Source organism: Macaca thibetana, chromosome 19 (genome assembly GCF_024542745.1).
Source record: "Macaca thibetana thibetana isolate TM-01 chromosome 19, ASM2454274v1, whole genome shotgun sequence".
NCBI lineage: Eukaryota > Metazoa > Chordata > Mammalia > Primates > Cercopithecidae > Macaca > Macaca thibetana.
This window is the reverse complement of record NC_065596.1, coordinates 24,373,466-24,397,104: the sequence shown is the minus strand read 5'-3', so window position 1 is coordinate 24,397,104 and position 23,639 is coordinate 24,373,466. Positions and strand designations below refer to the sequence as shown.

General features: G+C 51.1%; 2 protein-coding genes and 1 pseudogene across 4 annotated transcripts; 2 read left to right on the top strand and 1 right to left on the bottom strand.

Annotated features, from left to right (window-relative positions):
- Positions 1–8,356: 8,356 nt before the first annotated feature.
- Positions 8,357–11,954, bottom strand: ZNF576 (zinc finger protein 576). Its single transcript, XM_050771218.1, has 3 exons — positions 11,612–11,954; positions 11,170–11,269; positions 8,357–9,526 (listed from the first exon to the last, which is right to left on the bottom strand). The coding sequence occupies exons 2-3, from the start codon at positions 11,252–11,254 to the stop codon at positions 9,099–9,101; spliced, it is 513 nt and encodes a 170-aa protein (XP_050627175.1). The 5' UTR covers positions 11,255–11,269; positions 11,612–11,954; the 3' UTR covers positions 8,357–9,098.
- Positions 11,955–12,114: 160 nt separating this feature from the next.
- On the top strand, positions 12,115–21,342 carry IRGQ (immunity related GTPase Q). 2 transcript variants are annotated; one of them, XM_050771129.1, is made up of 3 exons: positions 12,115–12,353; positions 13,017–13,548; positions 15,299–21,342. In XM_050771129.1, exons 2-3 carry the CDS (start codon positions 13,019–13,021, stop codon positions 16,638–16,640), a joined length of 1,872 nt encoding a protein of 623 aa, XP_050627086.1. In that variant the 5' UTR covers positions 12,115–12,353; positions 13,017–13,018; the 3' UTR covers positions 16,641–21,342. The 2 variants fall into 2 exon arrangements, with proteins under 2 accessions (XP_050627086.1, XP_050627085.1); XM_050771128.1 differs by having other exon boundaries at positions 12,115–12,373.
- On the top strand, positions 16,747–23,187 carry LOC126941664 (uncharacterized; annotated as a pseudogene). Its single transcript, XR_007721421.1, has 2 exons — positions 16,747–16,993; positions 21,510–23,187. The product of XR_007721421.1 is annotated as an uncharacterized LOC126941664 (transcript).
- Positions 23,188–23,639: the final 452 nt, after the last annotated feature.

The window sequence follows — 23,639 nt, the reverse complement described above, 5'->3', positions numbered from 1 at the left end:
TCTGTGTGTGTTGGTTCAGACAGAGAGAGAAAGAGAGAGAGAGAGAGAGAGAGTGTGTGTGTGTGTGTGTGTGTGTGTGTGTGTGTGTATTTCCCCTGTGCTCCTTCTTGGGGAACCTCGGGGTCTTTTGGGAAAGATAACTAACATTTACTATGTGCTTGTATTTGATGGTATTTCCATAGGCTCTAACAATAGAATTTCATTTCTCACTCACAAAATAGTGCTGGGTGAGTCATTTGGGGACCCAGGCCATCCCTTAAGCCTGTTGTCCAGACTGGGTGGCTATGGCCTGGGTCCTGCTGACAGAAGAGGACAGGGAACCTGGTGAGGTGCACGTGTTGTCTTACAAGCCCTGGCCTGCCAGGGGCACACACTGGTTCCATTGACACGCCTCTGCTGAGAAATTAGATACGTGGCCACAGCTAACTGCAAAAACAACCTGGGAGAAGCAGTCTAGCCAAGCGCCCAGAAAGCAGAAAACGGTTTGTGGAGGACCGCTAGGGCTTTCTGCCACATCGCCTAGGAACTTCCACAAAGAGGACTTTAATTATAATCACAGCTACGCTTCCTCAGCGCTTCCTGGGTGTCTGGTGCCAGTCCAAGGGCTTTATATATATTGACTCATAGAAATGGTGCATCTAGGAACTTACAAAAATAGAACCTTAATGATAATTACAGCTGCCATTTTCCGAGCACTTACAGAGTGCTGCACTTAATTTGCATGAGATTATCAGCTTCTTAGAATAACCCTGGGAGATAGGGATTGTGATCCATTAATTCATTTAACAAATATTTTTGAGTACCTGCTGTGTGCTAAGCATTGGGAACACACCAGTGAATAAAATAAAATCGTTGTCCTCATGGAGCTTACATGGGAGTGGGTAGAGGCTGCTGGTGAAGACAGACATAAACAAGTAAGATACAGCATATGCTGGGTGCTGACAAATGCCGTGAGAACAATAAAGCACTGAAAGGAGGCCCGGCATGGTGGCTCACTCCTGAAATCCCAGCACTGAGGTGGGCGGATCGCTTGAGCGCAGGAGTTCGAGACCAGTCTGGGCAGCATGCCAAAACCCCATCTCTACAAAATACAGAAAATTATCTGGGCTAACAATGGTGCACGACCATAGTCCCAGCTACTAGGGAGGCTTAGATGGGAGGATTGCTGGAGCCTGAGAAGTCAAGGCTGCAGTGAGTGGTGATCATGTCACTGCACTCCAGCCTGGGCAACAGTGAGAACCTGTCTCCAAAAAAAAAAAAAAAAAAACTGAAGGGAGGCCAGTGGCTCACGCCTATAATTCCAGCACTTTGGGAGGCTGAGGTGGGAAGATTCTTGAGGCCAGGAGTTGAAGACCAGCCTGGGCAACACAGTGGGATCCCATCTACAAAAAATTAAATTAGCAGGGCATGGTGGTGCATGCCTATGGTCCCAGCTAGCTATTCAGGAAGCTGAGGTGGGAAGACCGCTTGAGCCTTGGAGGTTGAGGCTGCAGTGACCTGTGATTATGCCACTGCTCACTGCACTCTAGCCTGGATGATGGCAAGAATTTGTCCCAACAAAAATTTTTAAAAAGGACTGAAGGGAGAACTGTTCTGGAAGGAGGCTGCAGTTTTAAAGAGTGTAGTCCTCCCTGAGAAGGCGACAGATCTGAAGCCGGGGGGAGCCATGTACATCAATGTGGAAGAACACTCCAGGCCAGAGGAGCCTGCCTGGTGTGCCAAGGAGGCCAGAGCTGTAGGGATGAATCCAAGGGTGGCAGAGGATCAGCTCTTTACAGCCTTGCCAAAACTTGGGCTTGGGCTCTGAGATGGGAAGTATAATTCATAATTCACAGAAGCTTGGCACCGAAGCTACTTTGAAAATAGAAGCCTAATTATAATAATAGCTATCATTAACGGAGAATTTACTGGGCAACCAGCCCTGTTCTAAGGCGCTTTACATGTGTTAACTCATAGAAGGTTAGAAACTAAGAACCTTCAAGAATAGAATCTGAATTACTGTAATGGCCATCATTAAGTCAGCGCTCACAGTGGACCAGGCCCTGGACTCAGTGCTTTATGTGGACAATCGCATCAGATGCTTACAAGGTAGGGACTGTTATTTATTTACTCATTCACCCAACAATGATTTATTGAGCACCTATGAGATGGCAGGCACTGCTCTGGGAGTTGGAAATATAGCAGTGAACACGATGAACAAAAACCCCCTCCCGGCTGGGCGCGGTGGCTCACTCCTGTAATGCCAGCACTTTGGGAGGCCGAGACGGGCGGATCATGAGGTCAGGAGATTGAGACCATCCTGGCTAACACAGTGAAACCCCGTCTCTACTAAAGAATACACAAAATTAGCCCGGCGTAGTGGCTAGCGCCTATAGTCCCAGCTACTCAGGAGGCTGAGGCAGGAGAATGGCATGAACCCAGGAGGCAGAGGTTGCAGTGAGCCGAGATTGCGCCACTGCACTCCAGCCTGGGCGACAGAGCAAGACTCCGTCTCAAAAAAAAAAAAAAACCACCCTCCCTTTGTGGAGGTTATAATGGGGAAGACAGTAATCAAGTGTTTAAGTAAAATATACAAATTGTATGGAATGTTAGATAGTCATAAGTGCTATGGAGAAAAGAACAGGGTGGGAAGCTTGTGTGTGTGAAGGTTACAGTTTTAAGTAGGATGGTCAGGGAAGGCTTCACTGAGGTGGCATCAGAGCAGAGACCTAGAGAAGGGGCAGGAGTGAACCTTGTGGCTGTCTGGGGACAGTAAGTGCAATGGCCTGAGGTGGGAGCCCACTTGGGGTGCTTGGGAAGAAGACACAGGGCCACGAGGCTGGAACTGAGGAAGACAGGAGGTGAAGTCAGAAAGTAGCAGAGAATCAGGCCATAGGGACCATATACTGACTTTGGCATTCTCTCTGAGTCTTGAGTCCTCTGAGTAATCTGAGTGCTCATAATAATCTTTAGAGGCTACTTTTATGACCATTTTATAACTGCTACAACAGGCCAGGCATGGTTGCTCACGCCTGTAATCTCAGCACCTTGGGAGGCCAAGGCGGGTGGATTGCCTGAGGTTGGAGTTCGAGACCAGCCTGGCCAACAAGGTGAAACCCCATCTCTACTAAAAATACAAAAATTTAGCTGGGTGTGGTGGCGTGTGCCTGTTGTCCCAGCTACTTGGGAGACTGAGGCAGGAGAATCGCTTGTACCTGGGAGGCGGAGGTTGCAGTGAGCCCAGATCGCACCACTGCACTCCAGCCTGGGCAACAGAGCAAGACTCTGTCTCAAAAAAAAAAAAGAGACCAGGCATGGTGGGTCACACCTGTAATCCCAGCACTTTGGGAGGCTGAGGCGGGTGGATCACCTGAGGTCAGGAGTTTGAGACCAGCCTGACCAACATGGGGAAACCCCATCTCTACTAAAAATACAAAATTAGCCGGGCGTGGTGGCGCATGCCTGTAATCCCAACTACTCGGGAGGCTGAGGCAGCAGAATCGCTTGAACCTAGGAGGCGGAGACTGCGGTGAGCTGAGGTCATGCCACTGCACTCCAGCCTGGGCTGGAAACTCCCAACTCAACAACAAAACAAAAACAAACAAACAAACTGCTACAACAGAGGCACAGAGAGGTTGAGTTACCTGCCAGAGGTCACGGAGCCAGTAAGCTGCAGATCCCTGGTTTGTTTTTTTTTTTTTTTGGAGACGGAGTCTCGCTCTGTCGCCCAGGCTGGAGTGCAGTGGCCAGATCTCAGCTCACTGCAAGCTCCGCCTCCCGGGTTCACGCCATTCTCCTGCCTCAGCCTCCCGAGTAGCTGGGACCACAGGCGCCGCCACCTCGCCCGGCTAATTTTTTGTGTTTTTTTAGTAGAGACGGGGTTTGGCCGTGTTAGCCAGGATGGTCTCGATCTCCTGACCTTGTGATCCGCCCGTCTCGGCCTCCCAAAGTGCTGGGATTACAGGCTTGAGCCACCGCGCCCGGCCTAGAGCCCTGGTTTGTACCCAGACAACTGGATGCAGGCGCATCCACTCTTAATCACCAAGCCACACACTAGAAATGACAGTCTAGTGCCCACAGCCACCATCCGACTTCCAGGAGTGTATCTGGTCTCCACCGAGCTATTGAGTTTTTTTTAAGTTACGTTGGTTACCAATGTTGAAAAATGGGTAATTTCACATTTAAAAAATTGAAGTTTCTGGACTGTCTTGAAAATTCTAAGATCTGTATTGCTGAATCCCCGATCCCATGGGGACAGTAGTTTGTTGGTGCTGAGTAGGAGTCACTTTCTGGAGGGGAGGCATTCACTCTTACGTGCCCGGTCACCACTGTCTCACATCTGGACACCCCAATCCTGCCTGCTTGGCCCTGAAGAGCATCTGTTTTTTTTTTTAAATGTTGGGTTTTTGTTGTTGTTGGTTTTTTTGTGATGGAGTCTCACTCTGTCACCCAGGCTGGAGTGTAGTGGCGTGATCTCGGCTAACTGCAGCCTCTGTATTCTGGGTTCAAGAGATTCTCGTGCCTCAGCCTCCTGAGTAGCTGGGACCACAGGCACGGCACTACTACCCCCGGCTAATTTTTGTATTTTTAGTAGAGATGGGGTTTCACCATGTTGGTCAGGCTGGTCTCAAACTCCTGACCTCAAATGATCCACCAGCCTTGGCCTCCCAAAGTGCTGGGATTACAGGTGTGAGCCACCATGTCCGGCCAACATTTGCATTTTTGACACCTATTATAGGATTTCAGACCAAAGCATTTTTCAAAACCCACATTTCTTATCCCAGAATCTCCAAACCTGACATTGATCCACGCTGAACTGACTTTCTTTTTTTTTTTTTTTTTTTTTTTTTTTTTGAGACGGAGTCTTGCTCTGTCGCCCAGGCTGGGGTGCAGTGGCCGGATCTCAGCTCACTGCAAGCTCCACCTCCCGGGTTTACGCCATTCTCCTGCCTCAGCCTCCTGAGTAGCTGGGACTACAGGCACCCGCCACCTCGCCCGGCTAGTTTTTTGTATTTTTTTAGTAGAGATGGGGTTTCACTGTGTTAGCCAGGATGGTCTCGATCTCCTGACCTCGTGATCCACCCGTCTCGGCCTCCCAAAGTGCTGGGATTACAGGCTTGAGCCACCGCGCCTGGCCTGAACTGACTTTCCTAGCCACTATAGCTTCGCATCATGGAAGCTCAGAATCATCAGCAGAAATTCCGGGCTCGTTAAAACAATAGTGTCTCAGTCCGTTTGTGTGGCTGTAACGTAATACCTGAGACTGGGTAATTCATAAAGAACAAAGGTTAATTCCTCTAGTTCTGGAGACTGGGAAGTTCCAGGTCGGAACCAACAGATTTGGTGTCTTATTAAGGGTTGCTCTCTGCTTCCAAGTTGGTGCCTTCTTGCTGCATCCTTACACAGTGGAAGGTGGCAAAAAGGGATGAACGCTGTGTCCTCAGATGGTAGGAGAGATGGAAGGGGAGAAGGCCTAGCTACTTCCCTTGGGTCCTTTTATAAGGGCACTTATCTTGTTCATGAGGGCAGAGCCCTTATGACTCCGCAATCTCCTAAAGGCCCCACGTCTGAATACTATCACATGGGGTCTTAGGTTCCCAACATATGAATATTAGGGGGACACAGACATTTAACCATAGCGTATGGATAAGTGTGATCATAGGTTTTATTTTCTGGAGCAGCACCCCATCCTGTCTTCTGCTGTAAGACAGGATTTCTAAGGACAGATACAGAGAATTTCCATCATTGGCAAATATTCCTAAGGATCACAAGAGACACTATAAATCAGGAGTTGGGTCATTCAGCCAGCACCCATTCAGGATATGGAATCAGGCCAGGCATTTCCCAAAGAGGATTTAATACAGGGAATAGTTACACAGGTGTTAGAAGGCTGAAAGTCAGCCAGACAACGGGGGCTCACGCCTGTAATCCTAGCACTTTGGGAGATCGAGGTGGGCGGATTGTTTGAGCTCAGGAGTTCAAGACCAGCCTAAACAACGTGGTGAAACCCCGTCTCTACAAAAAATTAGCTGTTCATAGTAGTGCACACCCGTAGTCTCAGCTATAGGGAGGGAGGCGGAGGTGGGAGGATCATCTGAGCCCGAGGAGGTCAAGGCTGCAGTGAGCCGAGATTTTGCAACTGCACTCTATCCTGAGCTACACAGTGAGACCCTGTCTCAAAAAAAAATGAAGGCCAGGTGCAGTGGCTCACACCTATAATCCCAGCACTTTGGGAGGCCCAGGTGGGCGGATCACTGGAGGCCAGGAGTCTGAGATCAGCCTGAGCAACGTAGTGAAACCTCGTCTCTATTAAAAATACAAAAATTAGTCAGTTGTAGTGGTGCACACCTGTAATCCCAGCTACTCGGGAGGCTGGGGCTGGAAAATTGCCTGAACCCAGGAGGCGGAGGCTTCAGTGAGCCGAGATCACGCCACTGCACTCCAGCCTGGGAGACAGAGCAAGACTCAAAAGAATTTAAAAGAGTGCACAGTTTTTTACTAACATGATGGCAGTGGTGCAGGTCGGGCCACAGGAGTCATGTTGACCTATTTTAAGTTTGAGATCTCCATTTGTTTATTCAAATGGTTATATCTTATGTCTGGGGTTTGGGCTGCAGATAAAAATGTGGAAGTCATCAGTGATGCTATTTAGAGAATCTGTGACGTCTGGAGAGAACAGGAAGCCCAGAGTGTACTTGGGCAGGCTGCTATCTTGGGAGAGCATGTGGGATTAGATCCTTAGGTTTGGGTTTAGGGGAGCCACTGTGGGGGTAGTGTGAAAATATCCGGGTTGGAAACTTCTGAGCGTTCACCAGGAGCCAGAGGAAATATCTGGCTCTTCATGAAGTTGGTATCTTGAAAAAAACTGATGGTCTACTAACTCCAACCAGTCTCCCTATAAGTCACCCCAGCAAAGAGATCCAGGGTAGCCCTGTCCCAAAACACACACACACACCCTACCTACCTACCTGGTAAAGGTAGTGGTTCCCAGGATCGAAATTTCTGCTTCCAGACTCAGAGTAGGTTGAATGTCTTATTAGACCAGGGGTTGGCAAACTTCTCCTGCAAAGGGCTAGATGGTAACTATTTTAAGTTTTGGAAACCATAAGATCTCTGATGCAACTATGCAGATCTGCTGTTCTAGGCAAAAGTAGCCATCAACAATACATAAGTGAATGAGTATAAAACTGTGTTCAAATAAAATTTTATTTGCAAAATCAGGCAGCAGGCTAGAGTTGGCCATAGTTTGCAGACCCCTGTCTTAGGCTGTAAATTCTGTTGCACGTGACAGAAACCCAGAATAATGATGGCTTAAATTAGAAGTTTCTTTCTTTCTTAGATAGCAATATGGAAGTGGGCTGGTATGGTGGCTGTGCTCCCTGAAATTGACCAGAGACCCAGGCTCCTGCTGTCTTGTTGCTCTGCCATCCCATGTGTCGTTCTTGTCCTTATGGTCTGAGATGGCTGGATACTATGTCTGTATTACAGTTAGGAAGGTGGAAAAAAGGTATGTCCCTTTCTTTTCTTTTTTTTAAAAAAGAGTCTCACTCTGTCACCCAGGCTGAAGTGCAGTGGCATGATCTTGACTCACTGCAGCCTGTCTCCCAAATTCAAGCAATTCTCCTGCCTCAGCCTCCCAAGTAGCTGGGGTTACAGGTGTATGCCACCACACCTGACTAATTTTTGTATTTTTAGTAGAGATGGGGTTTCACCATGTTGGCCAGGCTAGTCTCAAACTCCTGACCTCAGGTGATCCACCAGCCTCAGCCTCACAGAGTGCTGGGATTACAGGTGTAAGCCACTGTGCCCCGCCGTCCCTTTCTTAAGCTTGAGTGTTCTACCCAGGAATTTAGCCAGAATCAGTCACATGGCTACATCTAGCTGCAAAGGAATCTGGGAAATGTAGTCTTTTCAGCTACCATGTGCCTAGCTAAAAACTGAGAGACAGTGATCAGTCTACCACATCCACCTCACCTGGGCTTTAAAAACATCCCTCAACATAAACAGAGTCTATAAGTATTATATGCAGGGCATTGACCATTGTCTGCAAGTGCAGGGCAGGTAACTAAAGGGGTAAAACTGGCCTGATGGGACTCATCTCCAGTTGAGGATGACACCCACTGTTCCCCTCCAGCCTGTTGTAGCTTCTGCCCTGCCCCTGCTGACAATGTCACCCTAGGTTGGGCCTTTCAAGAGAGCTGAAAATAGGATCTTAATGGGAAATCTCCCAGTGTTGGCCAAATAAAACCCGAAACAGAAGGTATCTCTGTTTGATTCCAAACCAGTTTCCCCACAAAGCAAGGCCAACTCTGGCCTGAGTTCCCCCACCTGCCCACACCCTTATGTTCTCTGGAAATTCCCACTCAAAAGCCAGAGCTCCCTGTTTAGACATTTTAATATGGATGTTTTCTGTTTTTAGATACTATTCCTGTTAGCTTATTCATACCATTTCACCTACACATATGAAAAAATATTTCATGACCAGAATGATATACAAAATTATTTAAATGAGACATAAATTATCGGGGGACTAGTGCCATCTAGTGCCATGGCCCCTCTGAGTGAGGTTGGCAGGGGGTGGGAAAGACACACAAGGACTCCAATTGCCACCCCACTCAATTGGGGTCCAGCTCCCAACTGTGCTGCCCCATCCCCAAAAGCCCAAGTTGCTCCACATCTGGAACTCATCTGGTGGCATTACAGGCCAGCAACACCTCACCTTCCCTGCCCCCATTCAGGCAAAGGTCCAGGGCATTTTGCTTCCATTGCCCATGGCATCCGTCTGGGAAGAATGAAGGGTGATGACACAGTCTGCAGCTAGGTGTTTAACTGGGAATAAGGAAGACACAAACCATTTCTCTCCCGCACTCCATTCCCTTTTTTTTTTTAACGAAAGATCTCGTTATTGTCTGATTTCACTGTCTCACGAAGGCCCTGTGTCCTCCAAAGACTGAAGCTCTAAATGAGAATCTTCTGGGTCCTCTTTATTAGGAGCCCTCTGCCTTCCCAGGGGAGGGAAGCAAATCCCTCAGGGCCCCCGGAATTCCTGCACCCCGTATCATGGGTGAGTCCTACTGGCCACAGAGCCAGCTGTCACCACGGAGACGCTTAAGCTGCACTCAGAGCTCCCCTCGGGCATGCCGAATGTAGTGTTGATGCAGCCCTGCTTCCTGAGCAAAGTCCTGACCGCACTCTGTACAGGCGAAGGTGCCAGGAGGGGCACGGGCCTCATGCATCTGGCGGTGCCGCCTCAGAGAAGCAGCCTGCCCAAAGGTCTTGCCACAGTCAGGACAAGGGAAGGTGGGCTGGGCAGTAGTGGTTGCAACCAGTGGGGTGGGCTTGGCGGCTGGACCGTGGCTGCGCTGGTGGGTGATTAAGGCTTTGGAGGAGGGGAAGGAGCGGGCGCAGGTGAAGCAGATGAAGAGGACCCCCTGCAGCTTCTGGGCCACGAAGTCCGCTGGGTGCTCCCGCTTCATGTGACGCTCCTGGAACTTGGAATCTGCGAAGGTGATGAGGCAGCGGGTGCACTTCGGGGCCCCCAGGTGGCCTGAGAGATGTGCGGAGAGGTCAGGGGAGGCCGGCAGGAGTCTCCAGGACCTCTCCTGAACCCCAGAATCATACCAACAATTAACATTGAGTGTGCTATGTGCTCGGTTCTATGCTAATGCTGGACAACCAAACAGGAGAACTGTTCTTGGACCTATTTTATGGATGAGCAAACTGAGATTCAAAGAGGTTAGGCAAGTTGCCCATAGTCAATGAGGCTAGGAAAGGAAATGGTGGAGTCAGGGTTGGAACCCAGAGAGTCAGCCTGCCCAACAGAGGGGTATGGTGATTACAGCACAGCCTTTGGAGCCAGACTGCCTGGGATTGAATCTCAGCTCCACCACTTCCTAGGCAATTACACCAGTTTCCTTATCTGGAAAATGGGCTAATAACAGTATCTACTCCATAGGACTGTTGGAAGGAATAAATGAATTGCTGTACAGTCATTTGCAATTATGACTAATGATAACAGAGAAATCCAGCCCGACATCCAGGATATGGCCTGGTACTCACAGCTAGACCTTGGTGTTCTGTTGAAAATAAATTTTCACAAAATATCAAGGACAGACAAGGTCATGCTGTGACTAGAATGAATCAAGACAAGACTACATCATAATAATGTCTGAGCACAGACAAAATATGAATGCTGTCCAAGCAGAAAAATGACCAAACATCCTCCTATCCTGGCTCATGTGAATGTCTGCTGCTACTTTATCAGTCAGAGCTTGAGCCTTGCCTTCTTCCTTCCTCCTTCTGGATAAGATTTATTACGATAGCCAATCATAGAATTGCCCCTGCTTCCTGGTAGCATCCAATCCACAGCAAAACAATTTTGCTCGTACATTCCCCAAAATCACCACCCACAAGCCCAAATCCTATGTCGTTTTTACCACTCTTAGTGAGACACCCCACAGTTCCCCCATGGTGTGTGTTCTTCATTGCAGCGAGAAATAAACCCAACGTGTTCAACTGCACGTGTGTTTCCGGTAATCTCAGGCTCAAGGGCATTGAGACTACAGCTCTTGTTACAAATACCTCTCTCTGCCTCAGTTCCCAGTTTAAAGGGCCTATTATTAGAAGGACTGAATGAGATAATGAATGTTAAAATCGTTCATAATATGAGAATAAATACACCTAGCTCATAATAAAACAGCAGGAGGTGTTGCTATTACATGGCAAACTGGCTACCATCATTAACCCCTGGCTTTCCCCTTTGCTGCAGTTAATCCCATAACCGCCCTGTGAGGTGGATAGTGCCACCCTCTTTTGACAGTCAGGGAAACCAAGGCTCAAGTTACACTGAAAGTCTAGGACACAGGTGGGACCAGAATCTTGGGGCTTTTCTCCCAATAGAACCATTCCCAGCCACGTCTCCAACCCAAGCCTCTCTTGGAAGCCACCCTATCCCTCTGAATGCATAAGCGTTGCAATCCTGCTTATGTGGCCAGAGGAGGGTGAGTACTCTGGCCACATAAGCCGGTGTGAGGAGATGCACTTCCTGCTAGGGCAGCTCAGGGACCATTACAGCCCCTTCTCAACAGGCAAAACTCTGTGGCGCCTTGGACACTGAAGTGCCACAGAGATGATCTTAGCATCAGCTCCTGCACCCCGCCCTCCTCTAGCCAGCCAGCCATGTGTACTCACAGATGTTGCCTCCTGGGCTCTGGGGACTTCTCTCCTTGGGTGAATCCTGCTGCTTCATGTTCTCTTCAGAGTTCGGGTCCTCCATGGTGCTGGGACCCTTCTAGTCAGGAGAGGAGCGTGCATGAGTGAAGCTGTTCATCTGTTACCAGTCTTAGAGGGCACCCTAAGTCTATGACCTTTGACATCGCCATAGGCTCTCCTTGCCTGCTTTTGACCCTTACGACATACTATCTCCTTGAACTCTAATTGATGGAGTTCTTGCTAAGAGAAGCTTCAAACCTCCCAAAAGACTTCCTGGGTTTGGGACTCAAGAGTCTTTTCACTGGTGTGACCTATGACCTGCTGCATCAAACTAACTCCCTGAACTCAGCGTGGGAGTCTTGATCTTTGACACCAGCGTCATCCCAGTCTCAAGTGTCTTGGGGCAGGTAGTGATACCCACCCTTTATTCCAGTTCTTCCCGGGAAACATCCTCTGACATCCTGTGATTTTTGTTCCGCCCAGAGCCCCCGCCTCCCACGCGCACTAGCAGCTGCTATCCCGCTACCCTCAAGCGCTGCCTACAGGTTCCTGCTCCCAGGCCTCAGTTTTCCTCCGTACAGCAGAGGGCTGCCTTTCGCTGCGCCTGTCAGTCGCTAGCTACAGCCCCGCCACCCAGAGAGAAGTGGGATAGCCCACTCAGTCTCAGGGCCCCCGTGGTTTCCGCGCCCTTTTGCCAGATGAGCCTCTCGGAGCCGAGATCCCGGATTTGGCATCCGGCAGTAGTATAGTCGCACCAGTCCGGTCCTCAAAATAACGGGAGGGGTCCTTCTCTGCACTATGGTGCGTTATGATGACGTTCACCCTCCCGCGGCGTAGGTACCGAAGCTTTTTGCGCAAGTCTGGGTAGGTGCTCCTGGCGCGCAGGCGCGTTGACTCCTTCATTGTTCGAGGCCCCGAGGCCGCCGAACAGGGGCGTGAGCACTTCGGCCGTTCTGCGCAGGCGCTGCGAAGGGCTAGGTCTCTGCGGTAGCGCTTCCAAGACACACCCCCTTGGAAGAGGGAGTGACGTCAGGTTAAAGCTACTGGGACGCGTCCCGGCATCTTTAAATCACCGCGCCCTGGCCTCTTCGGCCTCCGTCCGCTGCGGCCGAGGGGTCGGGCTTCTCAGTTGCTGACCCACCGCCGCCGACTGCGCTCATCCCGTGGGTCGGCTTTTTGCTCGGTTTGTGATGTGGAAGGGGGAAGGGGAAGGATAAAAATGACAATGCGTCCGAGGGAGGAGGGACTGGAAGCCAGATTTCTGAGGTTTTATTTTTATTTATTTATTTTTGAGAGAGTGTCTTGCTCTGTCGCCTGGGCTGGAGTGCGGTGGTGTGATCACTGCCCACTGCAGCCTGCAACTCCTGGGCTCAAGCGATCCTACCGCCGCAGCCTTCCGGGTAGCTGGGGCTACCGGCGCACGCCACCATGGCCCGGCTAAATTTTATTTTTTGTGGAGACGGAGACTCTACCAGAGAGTCCCACATGTTGGCCAGGCTGGTCTCGAATTCCTGGCCTCAAGCGATCCTCCCGCCTCGGCCTCCCAAAGCACTGGGATTACAGGCATGAGCCACCGCGCCTGATTTCAGAGTTTTTGAAGCAGAAAGGGAAACGTTTCCATCTAGAAAGAGGGCGGACAGACAGGGCGCCTGGAATCCCTGGGGAATAGGGTCTGGGCTCTGGATTTTTTAGGTCCTGGAGAGAGACACTCAAGAACCGAAGGGGACCGGGGGGAGGACTGAGGCCTTTGTTCCGAGTGGGGCGGCTAGGAAAGGAAAAGGCTAGGTGCTCCCTGACCCAGGTCTTCTCCACCCGTTGCTTTCCAGCCATGCCTCCGCCGCAGGGTGACGTGACCGCCTTGTTCCTGGGGCCTCCTGGCTTGGGGAAGTCCGCGCTGATTGCGGCGCTGTGCGACAAGGATGTGGAGATGCTCGAGGCCCCCGAGGGACGGCCGGACTCCGGGGTTCCCAGCCTAAGAGCTGCGGGCCCAGGCCTTTTTCTGGGCGAGCTGAGCTGCCCACCTGCAACGCCGGGGCCCTGGGCGGCTGAAGCCAACGTGCTGGTACTGGTGCTGCCCGGACCCGAGGGGAACGGGGAACCCTTGGCTGCAGCCCTGGGAGAGGCAGCGCGGGCCGCCCTGGCCCGAGGGACCCCGCTACTGGCTGTGCGGAACCTCCGTCCTGGGGATTCACAGACTGCGGCCCAGGCCCGTGATCAGACAGCAGCTCTGCTGAACAGCGCGGGGTTGGGAGCTGCGGATCTGTTTGTGCTACAGGCGAACTGCGGCAGCAGCGACGGCTGCGAGGAGCTAGAGCGCCTCCGGGCGGCGCTGCAGAGCCAGGCAGAAGCGCTGCAGAGGTGAGTGCTTTCTGGCTTGGTCCCTTAGTTGAGACCCTGCACACCTAGGTCCTATTTGAGATCCATGAGATCCCTTCCCCAGTGAGTTTGGGGCAAAGAGCTTAGCTCTATTAATTTTTTTTTTTTTTTTTTTTTTTGAGACGGAGTCTCACTCTGTCCCCCTTGCTGGAGTGCAGTGGCCGGATCTCAGCTCACTGCAAGCTCCGCCTCCCGGGTTCAGGCCATTCTCCTGCCTCAGCCTCCCGGGTAGCTGGGACTACAGGCGCCCGCCACCTCGCCCGGCTAGTTTTTTTGTATTTTTTAGTAGAGACGGGGTTTCACTGTGTTAGCCAGGATGGTCTCGATCTCCTTACCTCGTGATCCACACGTCTCGGCCTCCCAAAGTGCTGGGATTACAGGCTTGAGCCACCGCGCCCGGCCAGCTCTATTATTATTATTTTTTCCCAAGGGACAGGGTCTCGCTACGTTGACTAGGTTGAATTTGAACTCCTGGCCTTAAGCAATAATCCCGCCTCAGCTTCCCAAAGTGCTAGGATTACAGGCGTGAACCACCACACCCGGCCTTTTTTTTTTTTTGAGACAGGGTCTCACTCTATCGCCCAGGCTGGAGTGCAGTGCTGCTATCCTAGCTCACTGAGGGCCTCCACCTCCTGGACTCAAATGATCCTCCTGCCTCAGCCTCCAGAGTAGCTAATAGGACAGGCTGCAAAACAGGATCTCACTGTTTCCCCAGGCTGGTCTTAAATTCTTGGCCTCAAGCCATGCCCCCACCCAGGCTTCCCAAAGCCCTAGGATTAAAAGGGAAAATCTTAACACTTTATCTGCTGGGGCCCTGAGGCTCCTTTTTCTAGGCCCTGCCCCAAGCAAGGTGATCCGCCCTCCCTGGCCTCCCAAAGTGCTGGGATTATAGGCGTGAGGCACTTTGCCCAGCCCCCTGGAAGATTTTACCTGAAAACTCTAATCCTTGAGCCCTCCCCACCATCAGTTTGGTTTTCAAGTGACCTAAAGCCACACCAGCAATGAGGATCTTGGGGCATCCTCATCCACCTCCTTTCTCCAGCTCCCTCTCGTTTCTGTGCCCACTTGCTGGCTACCTCCTGAATTTGCTCTACCACCTGCCAGCCTCCTCATTTTACAGACTTTAAAATGAGGCTCAGAGAGGGACAGTCCCTTGTCCTAGTACACTATCATCTTTTTTCCTTAGCCTCACCTGGTGGGGAGTCACCTTAGCCACTCCCCCTTGGTAAGAACTAGTAGATGAAATTTCTCCCCTCACTGACCCTCCTTAGGCCCAGCCTCTGAAAAGAGTGCCTTGGCGACCTTGTCTGTCTCAAATAGTGCTGGACTTGTGTTTAGGCCACAATACAGTTGCGATTCTTTGTTCTAGGCCCCACCCTCTCTGAGTTTTGTCCCACCCGGCACAGCCGACCCTTGGAAAAGCCCCGCCCCCAAATACTGTATTCCATGGAAGTCTTAGCCCAATCCCCATTTTAGGCTAGAGTGGGAAACCTGACCTTAAGTCCACCTGTTCAATAATCAAGACTCCATTATTGCTTGAAGCCCCGCCCATATCATCATGGCCCCTCCCCATCTGGTTTCTGTTTGCCTTGCCGTCAGTCTGGCCCTTCCCTTTCCTATCCCTGCCCCATTCTGGGATCATTAGGAAAGCTCCGCCCTTGTCATTCATAGCCCAGTCCATGTCACCCAGCCCCTCTTCTGCCTTTGACCCTGACCCTTCTTGTCCCCACAGGCTCCTGCCCCCGGCCCAGGATGGCTTCGAGGTGCTGGGTGCAGCAGAGCTGGAGGCTGTGCGTGAGGCCTTTGAGACCGGCGGCCTGGAGGCTGCGCTGTCGTGGGTGCGCTCAGGCCTGGAGCGCCTGGGCAGCGCACGGCTAGACCTGGCCGTGGCCGGCAAGGCTGACGTGGGCCTTGTGGTGGACATGCTGCTTGGATTGGATCCTGGCGACCCAGGTGCTGCGCCTGCTTCGGCGCCCACGGGGCCCACTCCCTTCCCTGCCCCAGAGCGCCCGAATGTGGTGCTCTGGACTGTGCCTCTGGGTCCCACGGGCACTGCCACCACCGCGGCCGCAGCCTCTCACCCAACGCACTACGACGCCCTCATCCTCGTCACCCCTGGGGCCCCCACTGAGAAGGACTGGGCCCAGGTCCAGGCCTTGGTGCTACCAGATGCGCCTCTTGTCTGCGTGCGCACAGACGGCGAGGGCGAGGATCCGGAGTATTTGGGAGAAGGAAAGATGGAGAAACCCAACGGCGAGAGCTTAAAGAACGAAGGCGGAGGGGGATTGGAGAATGCACTCAGTAAGGGAAGGGAGAAATGTAGCGCTGGATCGCAGAAAGCAGGCAGCGGGGAAGGTCCTGAGAAAGCTGGCAGCGAGGGTTTGCAGCAGGTTGTCGGCATGAAGAAATCAGGTGGTGGCGACTCAGAGCGGGCCGCCGTGTTAAGCCCGGAGGACGAGACGTGGGAGGTGTTGGAGGAGGCACCGCCGCCAGTGTTCCCCCTACGGCCTGGTGGACTCCCAGGGCTATGCGAATGGCTGCGGCAAGCGCTCCCCCCAGCCCAGGCAGGGGCGCTGCTGCTGGCACTGCCACCAGCATCTCCCAGCGCTGCCCGAACCAAGGCTGCGGCGTTGCGGGCCGGGGCGTGGAGGCCAGCTCTGCTGGCTAGTCTGGCAGCGGCGGCGGCACCACTCCCAGGGCTGGGCTGGGCATGCGACGTGGCACTTCTGCGGGGTCAGCTGGCGGAGTGGCGACGGGGCCTGGGACTGGAACCCGCGGCACTGGCTCGACGTGAGCGTGCCCTGGGCCTGGCTCCTGGGGAGCTGGCAGCGCGCGCTCATTTCCCAGGCCCGGTGACGCGCGCCGAGGTCGAAGCAAGGCTGGGCGCCTGGGCGGGCGAGGGCACTGCTGGGGGCGCAGCACTGGGTGCTCTCTCCTTCCTGTGGCCTGCGGGTGGCGCAGCGGCGACAGGTGGCCTGGGCTACCGAGCGGCTCACGGCGTACTGCTGCAGGCTCTGGATGAGATGCGGGCTGATGCTGAGGCTGTACTGGCACCCCCTGAGTCTGCCCAGTGAGAGGTGGGAGGGGGCTTGAGGGTCCAGACTGTGGCAGGGGATGCCTGGGCTTAATCCTGGGTGCTTGAAAGGGATGTGGACTCTGATTTCTAGCTGGGATGTGTGACTTCTCATCACCTGGATTCAGAGAGTCTGGGGGACAGGAATCCTAATTTCTTTTTTTTTTTTCCTTTTTTTTTTTTTTTTGAAACGAAGTCTCTTGTTGCCCAGGCTGGAGTGCAATGGCGCGATCTCGGCTCACTGCAACCTCTCCCTCCCAGGTTCAAGCGATTCTCCTGCCTCAGCGTCCGGAGTAGCTGGATTTACAGGTGCCTGCCACCAAGCCTGGCTAATTTTTGTATTTTTAGTAGCCTGTTGGCCAGGCTGCCCTTGAATTCCTGACCTCAGGCGATCCACCCGCCCGGGCCTCCCAAAGTGCTAGGATTACAGGCGTGAGCCACCGTGCCCTGCCAGGAATCCTGATTTCTTTGGGAACCATGGTGCATGACATCCAGACCCTTCTGTCCTGAAGGAAGTTGGTGGCCCAGAGTCTAGCAGGGACTATGTCTTTGTCTCCTAGGGAGTAGAAACTGGAGTTACTGGATGTTTAGTCCTCCAGGGGAGGGGAGAAGTCCTGTTTCCTAATTGGTGGGGAGGTGTCCATGACTGGTACCTAAACTCCAGTATAGGGGAGGGAGACCTGAGCGCCCCAGGGAGCTGGAACTCTTGGGCTTCAGAGCCTCAGAGGGAAACAGGGTCTACATTTCTCTGGGGGAAAAAGCCTGCATACAGGTCCCCAAGGAGCAGTGGGCTTTGAGTCTTGATGGGGTGGCGGAGGCCTCCGGGGTCTCAGACTCTAGGGTCCTAAGATGGCTGTGGACCTTGGTTCCTAATTCTTGGGTAAGGGGAGGTCTGCATCTGGAGGACGGATCAGGGGGCTTGTGGGAGAAAGCTGGAGACTTCTTGATCTCTCCTGGGGAGTGGATGGGTTTCTATAATTGCCCTCCAAAAGTATGTAGGGAGGGTGGTCCCACAAAAATGAGGTGAGGTGGGTAAGAGGTCTGGGCATGGTGGGCTCTAGAAGTAGCCAGGGACCAGGAATGAGGCCTTCTGGGTGTGGAAGGGCAGGAAAGAATACCTCAGAGACAGCTCCTCCAAACTTTGTATTGGGATCCCGGCAACTGCCTCTGTGAGTGTGACTGGGAAGGGATATGACTGCCTTCATCTTCTAGGTGCTGAGCAATTCAGATGATCTCTGGGGAGTCTGTTTCTCTGTCTCTCTTCTTCAGGAAAAGAGTCTGTTTCTCTCTTTTTTTGGCCTTGGTGTTTTGTGCAACTTCCTTTTTGGAAGAACAGCTGTACTGCTGCATTGGTCCAAACACTTCTATATGGACACCTTAGGTATCCCCAAGAGACTCTGCTTTCTGATGTACATAGAGGGTACTGCGCTGAGCCAGGGGCCCACCAAATGGGTGGCCAGGCATTTGAGACCATGGGAATATGCCAGGAGTGAATGAAGCAAAGGCAGAAACCACAGTGCCTGGAATGTTCTAGGCTGCTAGCCACATGTAGGGGAAAAGCTGCAGGTTACAGAATTCTTCAGTGTCAAAAACAGAAAAGGAGGATCTGAGAATCCAAGCGATAGAATCCCTTTTGTTGTAGACAGAAAGAGCAAAGTCCAGAGAGGGCAGGCTTGAGGCCCTGAGGGTCCGGCCCTTGCTTATTCTCATTCACTGCCCCTTCCCACTCCTGTCCAGCCTGATAGGCTTTCCTTCCTTTTTTTATTTTTTATTTTTTTGAGATGGAGTCTCGCCCTGTCACGCAGCCTGGAGTACAGGGATGTGATCACCGCTCACTTCAATCTCCTGCTCCCAGCTTCAAGCGATTCTCCTGCCTCAGCCTCCCGAGTATCTGAGATGACAGGCATGTGCCACCACACCTGGCTAATTTTTGTAGTTGAGTAGAGAAGGGGTTTCACCCTGTTGGCCAGGCTGGTCTCAAACTCCTGACCTCAGGTGATCTACCCGCCTCAGCCTCCCAAAGTGCTGGGATTACACGTGTGAGCCATCATGCCCACCTGACTTTCTTTCTGATGCCTGAGTGGCCACCTTGAGTCCTGCCTGGGGACCCTTGCACCTGCTGTTCTCTTTCCTTCAAGGCTCTACTCACAACTTCCTGTTCTACTCTCAAACCTTCCTGTGACTCGCTCAGTCAGATCTCAGCTCACATATCCCCTCAGGGAGGCCTTCACCTCCCTGACCACCCTATCTGAAGTAACTCACATCCCCCCATTCATTTCGGCCAGTTGAGTTTCCTTGTAGCAATTATTACTGTCAAAAATGATCTTATTTATTTACCTATTTACTGGCTTTTGACCCATTGCCTGTCCTGTTCTCTGTTGTTCCCCCAGTATCTAGAACAATAGGTGACTGATACAATAGGTGCTTCGTAAATATTTTTTACTATTATTATTATTATTATTTTAGAGACAGGGTCTTGCTCTGTTGCCTAGGCTGGAATACAGTGGGATGATCGTGGCTCAGTGCCACCTCCAACTCCTGGGCTCAAATGATCCTCCCACCTCTGCCTACAGAGTAGCTGGGACTGTAGGTACACAGCACCAAATTTTTTGTAGAGACGGGTTCTAGCTTTGTAGCCCACACTAGTGTTGAACTCCTGGCCTCAAGTGATCTCCTGCCTTGATGGAATTGCAGGTGTGAGCCACCACACCCAGCCTACATGTTCATTTCATTGATCAGTGTCAGAACTAGGATTGGAATTTCGATTGTTGATCTCTTGCCACAAGATAGGAAAATGGAGCAAGATAAGGAGAAACAAGCATTTAATTGGAGAGAACACCCTTGTCTGAGGTCAGGGGCCTGGGAAGCAAGCGCAACTTTGCCACTGTCACTGTGTGTTACTTGGACAGTGCCTTATTTTCCCATCTGTGAAATGAAAGGGCTGGACAAGAACCTTCAAGAGTTTTGAGATCCTGTCTCTCTTAGAAGCTGAAGACAAGGGTGACTGATCCAAGGGGAGATACTCAAGGGATGGTACCACTGTCTCCCCCACTGCTGACACAATTTGTCCCATCAAAGTTGAGTTATCTACCATGGGGAAGAGCACTTGGTTCTATACTGAATGGCTCCAGGCATTTCCATGAAAGCTCTTTCAGCTTTAGGGGAAGAATATTCATACATATCTGTAATATCCACTACATCTCTTTACCCCCTCATATTAGTGTCTAAGCCCTGCAATCAGGCATGTCAGCCACGTGATGGAATGGGAGAGCTTCAGGGCAGCACTGTCCAGTAGAAGCAAAATGCAAGCCACATATATGTCATTTTAAGTTTTCTTTTCTTTTCTTTTCTTTTTTTTTTTTTTTTTCAGATGGAGCTTCACTGTGTCACCCAGGCTGGAGTGCAGTGGCAATATCTTGGCTCACTGCAGCCTCCGCCTCCCAGGTTCAAGTGATTCTCTTGCCTCAGCCCTCTGAGTAGCTGGGATTACAGGCATATGCCACCATGCCTGGCTAATTGTTATATTTTTAGTAGAGACGAGGTTTCACCATGTTGGTCAGGCTGGTCTCGAACTACCGACCTCAGGCCACCCGCCTTGGCCTCCCAAAGTCCTGGGATTACAGGTGTGAGCCATCACGCCCAGCTAATTTTTATATTTTTATTTTATTTATTTATTTATTTTTTGGAGACAGAGTCTTGCTCTGTCACCCAGGCTGGAGTGCAGTGGTGCGATCTTGGCTCACTGCAATCTCAGCCTCCCAAGTAGCTGGGATGACAGGCACGCACCATCACGCCCAGCTAATTTTTGTATTTTTAGTAGAGATGGGGTTTCACTGTGTTGGACAGGCTGCTCTTGAACTCCTGACCTCAGGTGATCCATTGGCCTCATCCTCCCAAAGTGCTGGGATTATAGGCATGAGCCACCACACCCAGCCTAATTTTTGTATTTTTGGTAGAGATGGGGTTTCAGCACATTGGCTAAACTGGTCTTGAACTCATGGCCTCAAGTTATCTGCCCACCTCAGCCTCCTAAAGTGCTCAGATTACAGCCAAGTTTTCTAATAGCCACATTAGAGTAGTAAAAGGAAACAGGTTAAATTCATTTTAACATGTTTTACTTAACCCAATGTATCTAAAATAGCTTTCAACATATCGTCGTTTTTTGTTTTGTTTTGTTTGTTTGAGATGGTGCTTCGCTCTGTTGCCCAGGCTGGAGTGCAGTGGCACAATCTCAGTGCACTGCAACCTCCACCTTCCGGGTTCAAGTGATTCTCCTGCCTCAGCCTCCCGAGTAGCTGGGATTACAGGCATCCGCCACCATGCCCGCTAATTTTTGTATTTTTGGTTAGAGATGGGATTTTGCCATGTTGGCCGGGCTAGTCTCAAACTCCTGACCTCAGGTGATCCGCCCACCTCGGCCTCCCAAAGTACTAGGATTACAGGCGTGAGCCACTGCGCCTGGCATCATCGGTATTTAAATGAGTTATGTTACATTCTTTTATGCTGTCTTCAAAATCTGGTGTATATTTTACACTTACACCAAATCTCAATTACCATGATACATTTTCATCCAAAATGCTTGACCTGTTTTTCAATTTCATAAAATTCATAGTTGGAGAAGTAGATTTACATATCCAAGTTGTTCCAATTATATAATAGTTTTCCAAAAACTGAGATGGGTGTCAATTTTTTTTTTTTTTTTTTTGAGATGAAGTCTCACTCTGTCGCCCAGGCTGGAGTGCAGTGGTGCGATCTCGGCTCACTGCAAGCTCCGCCTCCCGGGTTCATGCCATTCTCCTGCCTCAGCCTCCCGAGTAGCTGGGACTATAGGCACCCGCCACCACGCCTGGCTAATTTTTTGTATTTTTAGTAGAGACGGGGTTTCACCATGTTAGCCAGGATGGTCTCGATCTCCTGACCTCGTGATCCGCCCGCCTTGGCCTCCCAAAGTGCTGGGATTACAGGCGTGAGCCACCGCGCCTGGCCGAGTGTCAGTGTTTTAAGTAGAGATGCGGGTCTTGTTACGTTGACCAAGCTAGTGGGTTTTTTTGTTTTGTTTGTTTTGTTTTGTTTTGTTTTGAGACAGAGTCTCACTTTGTCACCCAGGCTGGAGTGCAGTGGGCATGACCTCGGCTCACTGCAACCTCTGCCTCCCAGGTTCAACTGATTCTCTTGCATCAGCCTCCTGAGTAGCTGGGACTACAGGTGTGTGCCACCATGCCCGGCTAATTTTGATATTTTTCTTAGAGACAGGGTTTCACCACATTGGCCATGCTCATCTTGAACTCCTGACCTCAGTCGATCCGCCCACCTCAGCCTCCTGAAGTGCTAGGATTACATACATAAGCCACCACGCCTGCCACCAATCTGGTTTTGAACCCCCAGCCTCAAGTGATCCTCCCACCTCAGCCTTCAAAAGTGCTGGTATTACAGGCATGGGCGACCACACCTGGCCTCAGCTGTTCAATTAAAAGTAAATAAAACTTAAAATTCTACGTTTCATTGGCAGTAGTACGGTGTTAATACAGAGTAGCTACATGTGGTTAGTGGCTACAGTATTGGACAGTGCAGGTATAGAATACTTCTATCAACATAGAAAATTCTATCAGTCTAGCTCTAGGGGCAGATAGTCCTTCTACTGACTTGGGCAAGTCACTCCACAAATGGCATCTACCTCACATGGTTATGGTGAGAATTCAGCGTGTGTATGTATATGCATGCATACACACACATAACAGTGCACCGTTTCCTGAAAAGCCTGACACAGGGAGCTCAGACATGAGTGCCACCCACCCCTGGGCAGCACCAAGATGGCTCTAGTCCGGGCGCCTTTGTCTCACCCCCATGCCTTTGCTCGGAGTGTGCTCCTCATTTTTCTGCCACTTTGACCCTGTCTCTGATTTGGTCCTGTCTGACATCACTGCTATATGCTTTGCTGCTCTCAATTTCCTCTGCCCTCATGCCAGCAGGAGTCATGCCAGAGATCATATCTGAGAAAGCAAGACAATTTTGTGTGTGTGTGTCTGTGCCCATAGAGGAGTGCTGGTTGTGTTGATATAGTTGTAGATTGGTTGTGTTTACATCGTTGTACATATTGACATGCTTGAGTGTTATGACTTCTTTTGGGGGTGGTCGCCTTTTAAATCATGACTTTTGATGGGATTGAATTTTAGTCTTTGTGAAGACATAAGTAGGCATCTGTCTCTGGGAGCATCCAAGCAGAAAAGACTAAGACTCCCTTGTAGACAGATCACTGGCCTCCATTGGAGTGTGTCTGCATGGCACCACAGGGCTGGAAGACCCTTGGAGGCAGGAATTCAAGGAAATGTATGATGAATTTTGGCACTGCCATCAGAAGCAGAACAGGCATGGAAAACTTGGGTGAGTGGACGAGACAACCTCATCACTACAGCAGAGTTCCATACATTCCTGAACAATGATGGAGGGATTAGTGTCCACTGCAGTGGGGAACCATGAAGGACACATCAAGGGTGTGGTTGGCCTATGGTGCTCTTTGGAGGAATGAATAAAAATGAATAGAAATCCTATTGCGTGTCTGTTCTTTTGGAGTTTGAGGGAAAAGAAAGATCCTTGAGATTTTAACTGGGCTGGAAACCTAGACTCCAGCATCTGGGCATAGGAGGGATGGTGGGGAATCTGCTGGGAAAAGACTGGGCTGTGATCAAGAGAATTTATCACTATCTGAGTTTTGCCACCTTGGAAGGAGTGCAGGCAGACTTACTGTTTAAACATTGGGAGCTTATGATGGTAAAGCGCCTTAGCTCTGGAGCCAGCTGTACCCATTAATGACCCCAATTGGGCCAGCCTTTCTGTAGCCATGCCCTTGGATTGTTGCTCTCCTTTTAGACTTGACTATGTGGTTTGCTTCAGCCACTAGAACAATAGCAAACATGATACAAGCAGAGGCTTGAAAAGTACTTAAGCAGCCGGGTGCGGTGGCTCACACCTGTAATCCCAGCACTTTGGGAGGCCGAGGCGG